At 35.5% G+C, this 19,381-nt stretch overlaps 1 protein-coding gene across 2 annotated transcripts in view; it reads right to left on the reverse strand.

The window, feature by feature from the left end:
- Window positions 1–19,381, reverse strand: part of PPP3CC (protein phosphatase 3 catalytic subunit gamma) — a 98,701-nt gene that overhangs the window by 22,262 nt on the left and 57,058 nt on the right. For both annotated transcript variants that reach the window (XM_082729295.1, XM_082729294.1), the window contains exons 4-10: window positions 18,166–18,277; window positions 11,101–11,246; window positions 9,667–9,806; window positions 7,219–7,296; window positions 7,038–7,132; window positions 3,173–3,298; window positions 2,212–2,283 (exon numbers count right to left, since the gene is read on the reverse strand). In XM_082729295.1, coding sequence (XP_082585421.1) covers window positions 2,212–2,283; window positions 3,173–3,298; window positions 7,038–7,132; window positions 7,219–7,296; window positions 9,667–9,806; window positions 11,101–11,246; window positions 18,166–18,277 — 769 coding nt within the window. The remainder of the gene's footprint in view (window positions 1–2,211; window positions 2,284–3,172; window positions 3,299–7,037; window positions 7,133–7,218; window positions 7,297–9,666; window positions 9,807–11,100; window positions 11,247–18,165; window positions 18,278–19,381) is intronic.

Genomic DNA, 19,381 nt, shown 5'->3' on the forward strand with positions numbered 1-19,381 from the left:
CTCTACTCCATTCTTTTTTTAAGAGTTGCACGTAATATCACTCAATCTAACTCAACAAATATTTACTTATCATGCTTACTCTACTATACTTAGCTTTAGGACTATTTTGGTAAGCAAAAAACAATGTGTCCTAGCACCTGGAAAGTTTACAGTTGAATGGGAGTAAAATATATTACTCTTATAATAATAAAAATAAATGCAAAATTACAATTCTATCAAACGCTAAGGAGAGGTACACGATATGAGATAGCATGATGGGGTATTGGATCTAGTCAGGAAGGTCAGAAATGTTACATGAGGATGTTACAATAAACTGAATGAAAGCTAACCAGAAGAGAAAGGGGGAAAAGAGGCTTGCATAAGGAAAATAATATTCTATGTAGAGAATCTATCATATGGATATGTCATAATTGATTTACCCACCTCTCTGCTGAGGGACGTTTAGACTGTTTTGAATCTGTTGACATTATGACAATACTTTAATATATATTCCTATATACAATTTTTGGCATAATTTTGTAAGCATATATTTGGGGTAATTAAGAATCCTTTCTTAGTATATACATTAAGAGTTGACAATAATTTCCTTATCTACCTAGATTTGAATATAAATTCTACTAGATCTATTTCTTACATATTCCATCTTTCCCTAACTTAAATTCTTTATTTTGTTTGAATTTTCTCTTGCCGAATTATTTCCTCAAGAAGAACTGGTTCAGGGGTGCCTGGGTGGCTCAGGGGGTTAAAGCCTCTGCCTTCGTCTCAGATCATGAGCCCGCATTGGGCTCTCTGCTCGGCAGGGAGCCTGTTTCCTCCTCTCTCTCTCTGCCTGCCTCTCTGCCTACTTGTGATCTCTGTCAAATAAATAAATAAAATCTTAAAAAAAGAAAAAAAAGGAACTGGCTCATTATAGTGATCTCCTATCTCATACATAAAGATAATTACAAGCTATGCTCCACCTGCTCTTCACCTTCAATGCAGAATCTAAAACAACTATGCTCAGGACCCCCCTCTATCTGCCCAAAGTAAGCTAGGCTTTTTCCACTATGTAGATGGTTTATCCTAACAGTTGAGTGAATCACTTTAGCACAGAGCTTGGAAAACAAGACAGCCAGAGGTTTGAACTCAGGTGCCACCATCTTTCCAGAATCTTCTGCATTCTCAGTTAAGTTAGGACCTACCTTTAAAATCAAACTGCCCACAACATACTTGGGAAAAAATATTCGACTACATATATAACAAAATGTTACTATATAAAGATCCCTCACAGGCTATAAGAAGCAAAAAATAAAAAGGTATGAAAAGGCAAAAGGTATGAATGGACAAATCACAAAAGAAAAATACATGTGGTCAATTAAAAAAAAGTTCATTAGTCATCATAAAAGTACAAATTAAAATTTTAAAAATACTAGACTATAAAAATGATAATAAACAGTATTGGAGAGTGCACTGTGAACTATACACCACACACACAAAATGGAATCTAGTACAGCCTTTCTAGAGGTTATCTGTATCTGATTTAAAATTTTAAGTATTAAATGACATAGATATTCAATTTCTAGAAATTTATCCTATGAAAATAATCAAGAAAATGTTATTCTCAAATTCCTAATACTGCTTTCCTTTCTTTCATACCATATACCAACATCTGACTTGCATTTATTATTTGTTTTCCCTCCCCTAGAATATAAGCTTATTGCATGTAAGGATCTAAATAGTACTTGCCATATATTAGGCATGTCATAAATAATGGTTGTTGACAGAATGTGTAAAGATTTATCTATAAGGATCTTTAAATCTGTAGGGTTTTAAAACAAAAAAATTGGAAAAAAATCCAAAATCCAACAGCAGGGATTGATTAAAACAAAATTATCAATAAAGACTACTAGATAAGTGTTAAAAATTAGTCTATTAAAAAACTATAAATGCTTATGATACTAATACATGATTTCACTTTTGTGAAAAAGGTAAAATATATGCAAAGATATGACAGGTAACAATACTAGATCAAGATGTGAACAGTTGGTATCTATGAGGTGGTAGGATTACAGCTAACTTTTTTGTTATTTATGGTTTCTTGTATTTTTCAAATTTTATTTTCTGTAATGAACACAATTCTTTTTTCATAAGACAAAGAAAATTATTCAAAACAAACTAAAACCAAAAAACCAATACTTCATTTCTAGTTCAAACAAGAAAAGGCAAGTTTACCTTCAATTTCATCATCGGAAATCAATTCATCATCAGAGCATATGTTGAGAATGTTAACCAGCATCTCTGTGACTATATGATACGACAAAATAACCCAAAATGTATACAATTAATAAGGCATTTTCTCTAAAATGATAAGAATATCTAAATAAACACACATGTTAAATAAATATAGACAAAAATGATTTGTCATTATGCTATTAAGAGTGATTATAAAGAGTAACATTAAATCTAGACCTTCAGGTTTATATACAATTCGGGGAAATTACTTGCTTCAGTAAAAGTCTGGTCTTTGAAGATTCTATTGTATAATTACTTGATTTCATGAGACTGCTGTCCAGAGCCTTTTCCTCACCGATAGGTATATGAAAAGATTTTCTCCCATTCTACAAGGAAGTTAAGCTACCAGGTCTATGCCCAACAGATTTATTTTATATTTGCATAGCTTATTTATATAGGTGCACAAATAAAATTCTACAGGACACTATTTCCTATTTAAATCTCTTTATCACTGAAGAAATCACTGAAGGAATGCTATAGTGACTTATATTATTTTAACATCCTGATCACAGTAGGATAGCTACTTTAATAATTACAAGAAGACCACAATTAACTAGAACTATAATTTAAAAACCAAGTTAAAAAATTAAATAAATAAAATAAAAAACCAATCAAGTGCCATTTAAAAATCTTTGTACTCTCTGAGAAGTGCCTGATGATGCTGATGTACTTACAGACACAAAAACAATCTTTATTATTGTATAAAGCCATCAAAGCACATACACACACACACACACAAATCTTTGTAGAGAATAAAGACTTTAGAAAATACTTCTGATAACTTTATTTATTTAGTTTCTGTAAGTTTAAGAAAAACATTTCTGAACCATCAGGAAGCTCATGCAAATATAAAAGTGTGCTCCATCACTAATGAAGACAACTGATCATCCAGTTCTCTTACCTTTTTCCCCAACAAATGGCAAAGACCATGTGAAAACATCCATAAAGTTTGGAAGCCAATAGGGGTGTGGAGAACAGTTAAACTGCCTGATATTCATGACATTGTTTTCATATTTTAGCACAGCAGCTAAAAAGGAAAAAGCAGGAAAATCTGGTACAGAGGAACATGACATGGCAAATGGTATGCTTTGTATAGCTGTGCACCTATTAAACAGAATTCATAAACTTCTATTTGTAAGTTCAGGACTCGTTATCTAAGAGCAGATGGAAAATCTTAGAGCATTTTACACAGTTCATTCTTTTAAGAATTATCCCAAGGAACAAAGTTACCTAAAGATCTCATATAACAAAAGTACAAAAGAAACTAAGCTCTGAAACTTCAAAGGGTCACTACACAGTAACCATCCATAGAAATCTCACATTCCACATTAGAAAAAATTTTGTCATAATTTCTCTTTATAGGCCAAATGGTTATAGTTACAGCTCTCTTTTGAAGGCAAACATTTTTCACTAAGCAAACACAGCCTGTTTTGCTAGTCATTATCCGGAGCCAAAGATTTTATAAACTCTCTGGGAGTTTATAACATAGCAATTATCAATTCATAGTTGGGGATACAGATGGCAAACTTGGAGCAATTTTTATGGCTCAAAAGTAGATTGTATCATCTCTGCATATTACATAGAGGATTAAAAAATATCCATCTATCCTATACAGAGTCAGTATACTGCTAACACCATATAAATGTTGAACTTAACCAGTTACCATGAGCATAAGCACTCATCACCATGAGCATGGGCCCTGCAATGCTGTTTGCATTATTGTCTTTAGTCTTACTGTTTTGATAAATAGAATCAGCTATGAAGCACTTCAGAAATGACAGATATAGGTCATTTCCTGGTTCCTGTTTCTCTGCTTATTAAAGGATAGCCTCATGTACTCAAAATTTAAGTTACTGAGCGTCTAAAATGTGTACCATGGGGATTGTAAATACATGAAAGGAGAATCTCCTACTCTTAAAAACCTAACAGTGGATATAATATACATGTCCCATTGTTTTCATGTACATATTATTTTATTTAGGTTAGATGAAAACATAATTATTCAATAATCCCCTCAATATACACAGGAAAAAGAAGTGAGAGGTGGGTCTTCACAGTGGATTATTAGAAATGAGAGCATAACAAATTGCTTTTGGGTATGTTCTCAGTGGACACAAAAATGGGAAAAGAAATCTTTAAAAATCATGACTTAAGGATCTTTCACATAATCACTGGAACTAAGAAATACTTGGTAACAATATGCAAGAAAGAAAAGCAACAAAAGAAAGAGAAAAAGGAAAGGGGGAGAAGGTTGTCATTTTCAAGAAAGAGGTACTTGGATGGGGAATGACTGAATACCAGGAGACACTTTCATATACCACTCTCTTTCCTAAAAAAAAAAGTCTGAGGAATAACCAAGGAAAATAAGAATGTTTCAAGATAAAGTTACCAATTTTGTCAAAGTCAACAGAAAACCCTGGTAGATGGGACTGTGACTTAAAAGTTCACTAAAGGAATAATCAGTATCCAAACCGGGTTAGAGTCGGGCAGAAAACAAGCTGGCACTTAGTGAGTGAGTGAAATGACTGCTGTGTTGGTAGCGGGTTTCAGGTGAGCACATTGATAAACCCACTGTGCAGGCAACAGACACTCTTCCTAGTGAGTTTGCTCTTCATCCCAAATATGAGGACTAGGGCCACGAAGTGTCCTTGAAGAAGTTGCCAATACAAGCAGCACATACCATTTATCACGGAAGAAATAAGAAAACTAAGTCTCTAACATATTGGGAATATTAGGAAGAAGAAAATAAGAAATAATGGAGTTAGGAAGAAGCAGAGTGTTGTGGGATAGCTAAGACTCAGAAAAGAATGACGAGATGTAAAAAACTAGATGGCTGAAAGATAACTGAAGTCAAAGAATTGTTTTTTTAAAATGGATAGTAAGCCACAGAGATGACTGATTCAAATCAGATTGAAGTGAGATGTGCCACTCCTTGGTGTCCCTTTAAACAGGCTACGTAGTAAGTATACTGTGGACCTCTTTTAAACTCAACTCCCCAGCTGCATTTACAAGGTATGACTATAAAGTAATGAGACTTAAAAACCACCAAACTACAAACACACCAGACGTTATATATGAAATGAGTGTGGTCCTCTGATATAATCACACTAGGCACAATAACAGTAAAATGTTACAGTATCATAGCAACTTCGAGTTTGACAGACACTTTTAATGTTTATTTTTAGCATTCCAACTTAATTCAACAACCTTCTATGACAGGTATTTTAAAGATACACTGAGGCTCAGAGAAGTTAGTTAAGTGTCATGTTAGCTGTGAATTTAAAAGTGAAGCAGGACTAGACTAAAATTTTTTACTCCTAGCTTAGTGCTCTTTTTAATAACCTTGCTGCCTTACTGTATATTTAGTCCAAAGATGCTGCCACTACTCAAAACATTTTTGGAACTCCTCTTTTGGAATCGCCTCCAGACCCATTTTATAAGCAACACAAGAAAAACCAGTCTCATTACCCTATAATCATACCTTGTTTCGGACCCCAAACAGTATCATCTAGCTTGATCACTCACCTTATTCACCAGTCTTGACTCCAAATGACTTTTGGCTGTTCCAAAAATCAAATCCACCCTCAAAGGACGAAGATTTCCCATCACTGAGGATAATCAAAAGAATGTGTCGCAGACTCTGAAGGCAATGCCAAAAGAGGAGTTCCGAAAATGCTTTGAACAATGGCAGCATTGTTGGAATAAGCATATAGCTTCCCAAGGTAACTACTGTGAAGGGACAATACTCACTTGGATATATACGTTCTGGCATGTTTGTACAGAAGTTCTATTATTTTATAGTCATACTTTATAAACAACAAAATAGTTATAGAGGCTATTACAGAGGAAGATTGCCCTAATACAAAACTTAGAAACAATGAATCATAAAAAATTAAAAAAAAAAAAAAAAGATTTTGGGGTACCCAGCTGGCTTAGTCAGTAGAGTGCAGCTCTTGATCTCAGGGTCATAAGTTCAAGCCCCATATTGGGCATATACAAAAATAAAAATTTCAATAGGATAAGGTCTTAGAATTTCTGGATTGAAGGCAGGTTTATATTTAATCCTCTCTGTTTAAACCTCTCTGAGGTTTAGAAAAATAATGTGACTTACATAAAGTCACACTATTAGTTTCTGGCAGGGCTTGGACTAAAATGATTTTTCTGACTTTTTGTACAGTATTCATCTACTTGTACCATTCCTCAAGAAAAGCAAAAACAGCTTAATAATTTACAAACAGTATAATTCCAAATAGTGATACTTTATTAAGGTACTGTTCCAAATAAATTCACCAAAGGTAATAATTTATGATAACTATGTAACTTGAACCTGAAATAATTTCTTCTTATGTATTTTTAAAAAGATTTATTTATTTATTTGGGGGGGGGTGTTGGGGGGAGGAGCAGAGGGAGAAAATCTTCAAACAGTCTCCACTGAGCACAGAGCCTGACTCAGGGCTCAGTCCCATGACCCATGAAATCATGACCTGAGCTGAAACTAAGAGCCAGAGGCTCAACTGACTGAGCCACCCAGGTGCCCCTGTTCTTTTTATATTCTGATTTAGAAGTACACATCAGAACTATTATGAACCTTATTTATATTTACAAAGAGCCTAGTTAGTAATCCTTAGGAGATGAAAACCAAGCAGTAGCCTAAATTCTAAGTTTCTTGGCCTTTGTTTCAATTAAGACCTCTTACATATACACATACATATTAGAGCTCAGAATTACTCACAAATTCAAATTCAAATATCACTGGGATCCTTTACCTTTATTATTATAGACATCTAGGTAATTGGGGGCAGAGAAAATTGTAATGAGTGACGGAAAGCCTGTTGTTTGGCTCTTCCTGTACATTCGATACCTGGAAGAGAGATAACAGTCTGTCTGTCTTGGTATAAAAGGCAAAAACTCTGCAGTGATAATTGGTACAGTTTTAATATAACTTACCCAGCATCCTGGGCTTCGTGGGCTCTGATTATTGATAACAAATTATTGTTCTGCAAAAATTCACAAACTGCAGGGTAGCTGAAAAAGAAAATTAGAACTCATGACCCTGAGGATCAAGGTAGAGTCACATGCTCCACCGACTGACTGAGCCAGTCAGGCACCCCTCATATATGTAACTTTTGACTCTCTCAAAAGCTGGTCTGTTGAGTAGAAGCCTTACCCATAACATTCAATTGACACATACTTTGTATGTTTTATGTATCATATGCTGTATTCTTACATTAAAGTAAGCAAGAGTAAAGAAAATGTTAAGCAAGAAAAAATAAGCAAGAAAAATACATTTCTATAACGTATTATATTTATATAAAAAAAAAACCGTGTTTAAGTGGACCTGTGCAGTTCAAACATGTGTTGTTTAAGGGTCAATTGTATATAATTTTATACATCTGCACATTGACATAGTTGATTCTTGTTATTTGCAGTAGCTATCTTATAAATACTATATTAGTCAAACCTGAACCACTGTTCCTGGAGAAAATACACAGAGTCCTGTGAGCCTCTGGTCACATTTTCATTAAAAAATCAATACATAACTTTGTTTTATGTGTGTTTCTGTGTAAAGACACCTTATTTAACATATACTATTAATTAATTAACATAGAACTCATGGACAGCAGTGCCTTAAGTCATACCCGAATGAAGCTTGTATAACATATATGTATTTTCTCTGTAAGACACATCACAGCCTTCTTACACGTAGAAATACTCAGTAGCACTTAAGCTCTATATTGGGGGCCATTTAACATAGCAAAATCGCCAACAAAAAATGTGAAAAATATTGCACTAAATGGACCACAAAAAGAATGGTGTAATAATAATCTTAAAGCATGAAAGCTGAAACAAGACAGCAAAGCAGCTCCTTTTTAACCTCAGTTAGGAACACACATGGGGTGACAAATTTTTCATCATTCTGAACATGTGCATGTCTGAATGACTGTGATTGTGCTGTGAGTGGTGCCTTTGCAGTTACAAGTAATTTTTAGCAGGTAGGCAAATTTGAAGATCAGAATTCGTAAATAACAAGCATCAATTGTATACCCACAGGAATACACTTTAGAAGAACTTCTTGGGGCGCCTGGGTGGCTTAGTGGGTTAAAGCCTCTGCCTTGGGCTTAGGTCATGATCTCAGGGTCCTGGGACTGAGAGCCTGCTTCCCCCCCCTTTCTCTCTGCCTCTCTGTCTACTTGTGATCTCTGTCTGTCAAATAAATCTTTAGGAAAAAAAAAAAAAAAGAACTACTTCTGGATCAAAGGCCCTTGGCATTTATAATAGAGAGATGTTGTTAAGCTCATCTCCAAAGAAATCATACCAGTTTATGTTATACAAACAAGAAAAAAGTATTATGCTCTTTATTTTAAGCAAAAAGAAGTTTTACTTTTTAAGCAAAGTAAAGAGAGGTTTTTTAGGGGTTTAGTCAGTTGAGTGTCTGACTCTTGGTTTTGGCTCAGGTCTGATCTCAGGGTTGTGGGATCCAGCCCTGTGTCAGACTCCATGCTCAGTGCAGAGTCTGCTTGAGATCCTCCCTATGCCCCTCCCCACCCCCAGCATGTGCATATACTCTCTCTCCCTCTCAAAATAAATAAATAAAATCTTTTTAAAAAATTTTAGAAGGGAGTAAAATTTAAATGACTCGGAAAGTAATAAAACAAGGTTGCTTAGAAGAATGTTACAACTATGACAATATTAAGGCTTTTCACTTATTTTATGTGTATTTCATTTAATAAGTGTTTTATATAGGCAATTAACAGAGACTTGAACTAAATGTATGCATTACTTGTCACACTAAAACAGTGGCATTAAAAACGTTTAGACTTCAAACCTCTCTCTATCTCCCTATTTTTGAACAGCAGAACAAAATAAAAGCTCACATACAAGATTTAAGACAACAGCCAACTTCCAGGAAATGTCCTGGGCTTAGTTCACAATGTCCTGTTCTTTTTATATCTTTGCCTAGAGCAGTGGTTCCAAATGCTAGAGAGCTTTAAAAAAAAAAAAAAAAACAGGATTTTCCTGTCTCAGACTCACTGAATCAGAATCTCTGGGGGAAGAGCCAACAAATCTTTATTTTTAAAAAAAGCTCATAGACGATGTTTGGGATGAAACAATCAAGGTTGTTTGAGTCAGAAAATAACATTTAAGCACTGTAAGATGTTCTGTTCAATTATGTTCAGTATGTTACATTTAGGTCCTAATGAAGGTACTCATGTATGAGGGAACAGAATACCTCCTAAAATGTAAAAAAATAAACAAGGATTTTCTGCCTTCTAGTCATCAAAAAATAAAAAAGGATTTATAGTACACAAATTAGGGATATAAAGTACTTATAATTTGATGAAACATATTACAATTGCTCTTCCTATAATTTTATAACCTGGAAGATTAGCTTACCTGTAAAAGTAAGAGCATCCTCGGACGGTGTTGTGAGTGTAGTGCTCCAAGGTCTTCTCATTGCCGTAATCCTCCGAAGGATCAGACCAAAGCAGGTCACACACTGGCCCAAAGGCTGGAGGTTCTTTAAACCTGTCTAACTAAAAAACACACAAAAGCCAAAAGAAGAAAAATCATGAAGGCAAAACAAATAGGTATGGGTCAAAAACAAAACAAAACAAAACCCTCCCACCCACAAGAACATGTTAGGAGAAAAAGCAGCAAGCCCCAGTAAAGAATTTTTCCTTTAGGAAGAAAATGAGCATTTAATAAATTTGGATACACAATTTTTATTATTTTTTTTAAATAAACTTGTATAACTATCCCTGTCATCTAGCGATACTGTAGAAAAGGACTCCTTTACATCCTAGTCTTAAAAGCAGTACCCACCTAATTCAAATGTGAAATCAACCACTATGGAGATACACTATTATTAAGAAAGAATATGTAACGGTTCATTTCAACTGCCTAGGTGAGCTAACATTACCATCAGAGCAAGAAAGGTTTTACAATTGTTCTGTTCATTGTTTACTTCATTTCAATGGAGATTTCTAGTTTTATTTTGTGAAGGACTTTCATCCTTTCCATTCTATGCAGTGCAGGCATTTCAACGTAAGTTATTAATTTAAGACTTGAGTCACTGCTGCTTTGGTTGTTAGTAGCATAAACACCAAGACAAAACCAGTAACTAAAATAGCTGAGGACTTCTACTAAGTGAAAGGGGAAGTTTTTAATACAATTGATTCAGAACTGCAAAATTCAAGACTTATACTATAAAAGAGAAATTCTGGTTATTTAAAGACCCTAAGGCAGCAGAAATATAGGCATATCTTCTTATCCTGAGGAGAGTAAACTTTAATTCAGAGAAAAGTCTTATAAATAGAAAAATCTTTAATTTCAGTACCTACATGAGACACAGTGTAGCAATTAAATTCTATCATCTAAAATGTCAACGTTAATGAAATTTCAGAGCTGGAAGTCCTCAGACCATCTATTCTAACTTTTTCATTTCTCAGAGAAGAAAATGTGACTTAGAGTTGAGTTGTTTGGTCAAGGTTACACAATTAACTGCAGGACAGGGATTAGAACCCTGATTTCCTTCCTTTCATATTGCTACAAAATTTAAAGTTTCAGGGCTATACTCAAAATAGGTTATGTTTCCAGTGGGTGAAAATACAGATTTCATTAAAAATTTACATATATTTTCTGGAAGATATTTAACAAAATGTTAACAGTGGTTGTCTGCCAATAAGGACATCACAAGTGATTTCCACTTTCTTACTTTTGATTATCTATATTTAAAAATTTTCAGCAATAGAGGCATATTAGAGGACTAAAGTAAAAAATAAAACTAAAAATATATATACTTCATGAGACTAATGAAAGATTACTTACTTTCTTAATGTCGTCTAAACTAGTAATCTCAGGTGACATCCCTCCATGTACACACAGAAACTGCTGGTTTAAGAGGGCAGCAAGAGGAAGACAGTCAAATGTCTCCATACATGCATCATACACCTGTTCGGAATATTTGATTCGACCTATCAAAAAAAGAAAAACAGTCAAAGGAAGAAAAGCTAAAATTTATCATATGTGAAAAAGGATACTGGACAGAAAATTATGAAGCTACTTCAAAGCGAATTATTTCAGGCCAATTTGAAAACAATCATCTTTATAAAAATATTCTTGAAAAATTGTAGATAAAAGGTAAAGAAAATCTCCTCTAAAGACAAGTGTGACCTTGGATTAACTTTCCAGCTCTGCTGCCTTGGAAACCTGATAAGGTGAATTTCAGCTATGTTATAAGGCAACATGGCTTATGGTAAAAATTACTCAATTATCTGGTAGGTAGCTACAGCTTTGGACTTCTGAGTGGGATGACTCAAGGTAGGTCCCTGTGGGACCTTGGGATCTAAACCAATAAAGCTCTTATGCGCAATATCGGGAATCGTGCTACATGAGGCTTCTAAGCCACAGGGACTCCCTGATCTACCCAATGTGGATATTGTTTCCTTGCAACTGAACTGTGACTTGGAGTGGGAGGCAAAAGGCAGAAAATCTTTGGACTGCTATATCCACTCCTATGAGGACTACTCCACTGAAAAGGGATGCCCGGATCCCCATTCCTGGACTGTCTCCTTCTAAGAAGATAAATACCAATATGGCCCACAGTAGTCCTGTAAGCCTGAATATTTTGGGGGAACTAAAAAGACTCCCTGTGGGTACTGAAGATACATAACTGGAAACTGAAGTTTTAAGAGTAATCAATAAAATGTCAGTAATCTTTTGCTATGATTTTTAAGATCTTTAAGAACATTTTGTCCCAATTCTATTTTATGTGAAAAAGTTCATCTTTGGGGTGCCTAGGTGACTCAACTGGTTAAACATCTGCCTTTGGCTCAGGTCATGACATCAAGTCCTTCATCGGGCTCCCTCTCTGTCTCTTTCAAGTAAATAAAAAATAAATAAATAAAAATAAATGTTCATCTTTATGAACTGTATTTTGGAGTTAACAAGGAAATACTCCAATGGGCCACAATTACCCAGAAAGAATCTGTCATGAAGTAAGAGGTAGAAAGCTACGAGATGGTTTTAGTTTAAAAAGAAAGGGAATATTTTCTTCTTCCTTGGCCTTGGATTTCAGAAAGTCAAGAGTGGAGGTGCCTATTGGTAGAGAAGGCAAGAGGCTGTATAGACAGGCAGCCTTACAGAACTGTGAGCTCCTCTTCCAAAATTCTGTGAAGATGAGACAAGCCTACAGGACCTAGAGAACAAATCTTTAGCAAGTGAGTCAGATTATCTAGCTGATCATTATTTCTGTGTTTACTTACTCATAATTTCCAAGCTTTTAGAAAAGAGGTGTTTAAGGATCAGAGCCTGGTCTTACAAGGCTTCAGAGAATAAAGTGAAGGGTAACGGTCCAGATTTGGGCCAGAGTACAGAACATGGATGGCAAAAATGTCTGGAGTGACCTTTTTTTTTTTTTTTTTAAGATTTTATTTATTTATTTGACAGACAGAGATCACAAGTAGGCAGAGAGGCAGGCAGAGAAAGAGGAGGGAAGCAGACTCCCTGCTGAGCAGAGAGCCCGATGCGGGGCTGGATCCCAGGACCCTGAGATCATTACCTGAGCTGAAGGCAGAGGCTTAACCCACTGAGCCACCCAGGCGCCCTGGAGAGACCTTTTTAATGAGGAGATATAAATGAAAGGACCATATTTGAGGTTAAAAGACCTTCCATTCTAAATGTGAAGATCTTCTCCTTATTGCCAAGGTTTGAGAGCATTAAGGGAGTTTGTGGGTTCCTTTAAAAACTTCAGAGCATTTTATATTACCATGACCACAAGTAAGATCATCTTATTTCACAACATACGCTAACTCTAATAGGACAACCAAGTTAATAAGAGCCATGCCTTATGTATCTTTGCATCTCCTTAAAATTACATCCTTATATTCTGCTTTTTATTTGAACGCTATAAATTTTGACTATTGCAAAAGTAGATCCATACTGGCCACAAAGTTTATATGAGGAAAAAAGTTAAAACAAAACAAAACAAAAAAACTAACTCCTTTTGTCTGTGGCCAGTGATTAAAAAACCCTTGGAGCCAGAGTTCCCTCTGTTGCCAATGTCAATAAAAAATTCCTCTGTAAGAGTCTTAAGCTTGTTTTTATTTTTTTTTTAATTCAAGTATAATTGACATGCAATGTCATATTAGTTTCAGTACAACATAGTAATTCAATTCTATATATTATGTAATGCTCACCATGATAAGTGCAGTTACCATCCTTATCATATAGTTATTACAATATTATTGACTATATATCCTATGTCATACTTTTCATTCTTGTGACTTTTTTATTCTCTAACTGGAAGTTTGTGCCTCTTAATCACCTTAAGCCATTTAGTCCATTCTCCCACTGGTTTCCCCTTTGGAAACAGTATTTGTTCTACATATTTACAAGTCTGTTTCTGCTTTTGTTTTGTTTTTCAGATTCCACATCTAAGCGAAATCGTAAGGTATTTATCTTTCTCTGTCTGATTTATGTCACTTAATATAATACCACCTGGGTCATTCCATGTTATCACAAAGAACAAGAGTTTTCATTCATTTTATGGCTGAGTAACACTGTTGTGTGTGGGGGCGCCTAGGCGGCTCAGTCAGTTAAGTGGCCAACTCTTGATTTTGGCTTAGTTCCCGACCTCAGTTTCCTGGTGTCCCAGGATGGAGCCCTGCATCACTCTTCCTGCTTGGCCGGGTGGTCTGCTTCTCCCTCTGCCCCTCCCCCCGCTCCTGCTTTCTCTCTCTTTCAAATAAATAAATAAAATCTTTTTTTAAAAAAGAAAAAAATATTACTCTGTGTGTGTGTGTGTATATATATATATACATACCGCATCTTTATAATTTTTCTATTAAAGGATACTATGTTGCTTTCATATCTTGGCTACTGTAATTAATGTTACAATAAACATAAGGGTGCATATAGCTTTCAAATTACTGTTTTCATTTTCTTTGGTTAAATCCCCAAGTGATGGAATTATACAGTACTTCTATTTTTTTTTTCCTATTTTTAATTTTGTAAGGAAACTTCATACTGTTTTCCATAATGGCTGCCCCAACTTACGTCCTTCTCCCCATCTTTGTTATTTCTTGTCTTTTTGATACTATCCATTCTGACTAGTATGAGTTAATAGCTCACTGTGGTTTTGATATGCATTTCCCTGATGATTAGTGATATTGAACAACTTCTCATATGTCTGTTGGTCATCTGGATGTCTTCTTTGGAGAAAGGTCTACAAATGACTCAAAAGAATTCCTTAGCCTACTACCAAAAGGATACCAAGTCTGGAGAAAGATGGCAAGCAATACAGTGTCTTAATCCCATTTTGTACATTAAAACAGGAGGTTACACAGAAAACAAGTGTTGGCGAGAATGTGCAGAAAAAAATGGAACCCTTGTACACTGCTGGTAGGAATGCAAACTGGTGCAGCTACTGTGGAAAACAGTATAGAGGTTCCTTAAGAAATTAGAAGTAAAGCTACCCTATAGTCGAATAATCACACTACTGCTTATTTACCCAAAGAATACAAAAACACTAATTCAAAAAGATATCTGCACCCCTATGTTTACTGCAGCATTATTTACAATAGACAAATTATGGAAATAGCTCATATGTCCATTAATACATGAATGGATAAAGAAAATGTTATAAGTATAGGTACAATGGAATATTTATTATTTAACCACAAAAATAAAGAAATCTTGCTGTTTGCAATGACATGGATGGAGCTAGAATATAATGCTAAATGAAGTCAGCCAGAATAGAAAAATACCGTACGATTTCACTCATGTGGAATTTAAGAAACAACAACAAAACAAAAACAAAAAAAAGAGAGAGCGAGAGAGAGGGGAGCCGGGTCGCTCAACTGGTTAAGCTTCAGCTCAGGTCATGACCCCAGGGTTCTGGAATCGAGCCCCATGTCAGGCTCTCTGCTCATTGGAAAGCCTGTTTCTCCTTCTCCCACTGTTTCTGCCCACCCCCCAACCCCTGCCTGTGCTCGTTCTTTCTCTCAATCTCAAATAAAATTTTTTTTAAAAAAGAGATAGTGAGAGAGAGAGAGACAGTGAGAGAGAAACCAAGAAACAGACTTAACTACAGAGACCAAACTACTGGTTACCAGAGGAGAGGTGAGTGGGGAGATGGGATTAAGAGTACACTTATCAGGGTGCCTGGGTGGCTCAGTGGGTTAAGCCGCTGCCTTCGGCTCAGGTCATGATCTCAGGGTCCTGGGATCGAGTGCCGCATCGGGCTCTCTGCTCAGCAGGGAGCCTGCTTCCTCCTCTCTCTCTCTGCCTGCCTCTCTGACTACTTGTGATCTCTGTCAAATAAATAATAAATAAAATCTTTAAAAAAATAAAAAAAAATAAAAAAAAATATATAAAAATTCATATTTTTAAAAACCAGGAGATTATGAATCAAATCAAGCCAAAAGAAGTTAATGTTATATTAACATGTGACCAAAACAGTTTACAAAATGTTATTTTCTTCAAGTATATGAATAGGTATATTTTCTTCAAGTATATGAATAGGTATATAAATACCAACATATTTATTTTCTGAGGGGTTAGACTGAAGATATTTATATTCTTATTTATCATTTATCTATGTTTTCTCTGATGAATTATATGAATTTGTATAGTAATATTTATTATTATATTACCTTTATTATTGAAATTTGTTGAAGGCTCACAATGTATCTGTGCCTCAGTGAGTTAAGTGTTCCCCACAGCATGGTGGTCAAGAGAATAGAGTCTGGAACCTGACTGCCCAGATCTGAAGCTTGGCTTACTAGCTGTGATACTCAGCACAAATTACTTAGTTCCCTGTGCTTTGATTTCCTCATCTATAAAATGGGCATAATAATAATACATAACTATATTACAAGGTTGCTGAGAAGATTAAATGAATTCATATATACAAAATGCTCTGAATAACATCTGGCACACGGTAGATATTATGTAAGTGTTAAATTATGAAATCACCTTATTTTATCTTCACAAAAACCCTATGAAACAAGTACTATTACTGTCTTCATTAAGGAGCTGAAGAAATTGGGCCTACTTGCCCAAAGTCATAAGCTAGTAAGTGGTAGAACTGGAAATTGAACCTGTTCATGCTCTTAATACCATGCAATTCTCCTCCCAATCATTATTTCAAATTAAATATTTAATAGGAAAATAGCCAAATATGTAATTCCCAAAGATTAAATAAGCTGGCTCAGTGTTTTATTTTCATGACAAATTTGAAGCTTCATCCATAAAACAGTAATTTCCGTATCAAAAGGAAATGTACCTCAATCACAGGATCACAGTGGTGATATAAGTTCTTTTTTTTTTTTTTTAAAGAGTTTATTTATTTATTTGACAGACAGAGATCACAAGTAGGCAGAGAGGCAGACAGAGAGACAGAGGGAGGAAGCAGGCTCCCTGCTGAGCAGAGAGCCCCATGTGGCGCTCGATCCCAGGACCCTGAGATCATGACCTGAGCGGAAGACAGAGGCTTTAACCCACTGAGCCACCCCACAAGTTCTAACCAGTATCCAAATTGCAACATTATGGGATGCCTGGGTGGCTCAGTGGGTTAAGCCTCTGCCTGCAGCTCAGGTCATGATCTCAGGATCCTGGGATCGAGCCCCCGCATCAGCAGGGAGCCTGCTTTGCCTCTCTCTCTGCCTGCCTCTCTGCCTACTTGTGATCTCTCTCTCTGTCAAATAAATAAATAAAATGGAAAAAAAAAAAAGAGAGAGAGAGAGAGAGAGCTCAGCTTATCAGTGAAAACATCCATACAAAGCAGCACACATGCTCTTTGCACATAAGAATAAAATGTGAAATTCTATTTGTGTGCTTGTTCCAAGATTTATTCACTTTTCAGATGCAGCATTAGAATGAAACATGAGTATCTCTGAAGACAAGAAAAAAAGAAACCTGGTCTGACTAATTAAAGCATGTGAAAAGTAAATAAAAACCTAAGATAAAAAATTCTACCCAAAATGAAACACTTAAAATGTTTCCGCATACCTATTGTTCCATCTTCTAAAAATAGTCTGAACCAATTTTTACTAGTCAAAAAAGAAACTCTGAGAAAACAGAGGAAGACTTGGATAAAAATGTTACCTAAAAAAACCTGACCCTTAATTCAGAACAGAGGCATCCACAAGCAGCTTTCTTATGACTTATTTACTGTTAAATGCTAATTGTTCCAGGTCCTTGATATGCATTATTTAATTTTCCCAGGTAAAGAAAAGGAAGTTTAATGAGTGATATCCCCACATTTGCCTTATAAAAACAATGCAAATTATTTCCAATTTTTTAACTATTTGGTGAAATGGTTCTCAAATGACAGCAGACACTTTCCAGGCCTCTGGAGCAGGTGTTCTAAACCAGCAGCATGCAGCACAACTATTTGTTGTGCTTTAAAAAGCCTTTTAAGTGCTTGGGGCCCATTCAGGTGATTTTGAAGTTACCAATTTAAAAATATATTATAGGAGACTATTTCTCAAATAGTGAGATAATAGTTATTATATTTAAGTGGTATAACTATGCACAATTTTTATCTTCTTTGGACTTTTCTATGTTTTCCAAATACCTCAAATGTATTACTTTAATATACACAGGGTGAAACTACAAGTTATTTTCAAAATAAACATTTTAAAAGGTAGAATCTTGGTTCTTACCAGAAAATGAAAACCAGGGCGCATTTGAGTTTCATTAGTTTGTTTTCTGCGTGTTTGGTTCATTTTGGGACTAAGAACAGGGGAACTAAAAAAGTTATGGAAGTGCCTGGCTGGCTCAGTCAGAACAGCAACTTGATCTCGGAGCTGTGAGTTCAAGCCCCACATTAGGAGTAGAGTTTACTTTAAGAAAAAAAAAAAAAAGTTCTGGAAAAGTGATTATACTTACATTCCTGTTTGAAGGTGAAATACTCTGTAAGATGCCTGCATTCATGGTTTCCTCGAAGCAGAAACACTGTTTTGGGATAATTAATTTTTAAACTCCATAAAAACAGCACACACTGTAAAACAAATATAAGGATAAATTTTTATACATGACCATGATAACACATAAAGACAATTTATAGGAATTCAAATGACTTGCTATAATGGTATAGCTCAATGCTATTCCCAAACTGAAACATGAAAACTTCCAGCTTTTTGAATGTGACATGCTATTGCCCTAATCTAGTGAGTAGGCTCCATACATACTTCTCCTTATTTTCTATTCCAATGTTCTATCCAAATATCTAGAACTCTGTGACAAAGCCATTCACACACACACACACACATCCCTACGTCTTAAAATCTGTATTTTATTTAATGAAGAAACACCAGAGACATTTCCACTAAAATAAGGAATGAGGCAAGGATATCCACTATCTTCTGCTACTATTCAACATTATACTGGAGGTATTAGCTAATTGGATTAGACAAGAGAAATTAATTAGAGGTTTAATAGTGGGTAAAAAAAAATCTCTACTTGAAGATGATATAATAATAGTATATCTGACAATGGAATACTATGCAGCTATCAAAAGAAATGAAATCTTGCCATTTGCAACAATGTGGATGGAACTAGAGGGTATTATGCTTAGCAAAATAAGTCAACTGGAGAAAGACAATTATCATATGATCTCCCTGATGTGAGGAAGTAGAGATGCAATGTGGGGGGTTTGGGGGCAGGAAAAGAATAAATGAAATAAGATGTGATCAGGAGGGAGACAAACCATAAGAGACTCTTTTTTTTTCTAATTTTTTAAATTTTTTATAAACATATAATATATTTTTAACCCCAGGGGTACAGGTTTGTGAATCGCCAGGTTTACACACTTCACAGCACTCATCATAGCACACACCCTCCCCAATGTTCATAACCCCACCCCCCTTCGTCCAACCCCCCTCCCCCCAGCAACCCTCAGTTTGTTTTGTGAGATTAAGAGTCACTTATGGGGGCGCCCGGGTGGCTCAGTGGGTTAAGCCGCTGCCTTCGGCTCAGGTCATGATCTCAGGGTCCTGGGATCGAGCCCCGCATCGGGCTCTCTGCTCGGCAGGGAGCCTGCTTCTCTCTCTCTCTGCCTGCCTCTCTGTCTACTTGTGATCTCTCTGTCAAATAAATAAATAAA

Source organism: Mustela nivalis (genome assembly GCF_964662115.1).
Source record: "Mustela nivalis genome assembly, chromosome: 4".
NCBI classification, from domain to species: Eukaryota; Metazoa; Chordata; class Mammalia; order Carnivora; family Mustelidae; genus Mustela; species Mustela nivalis.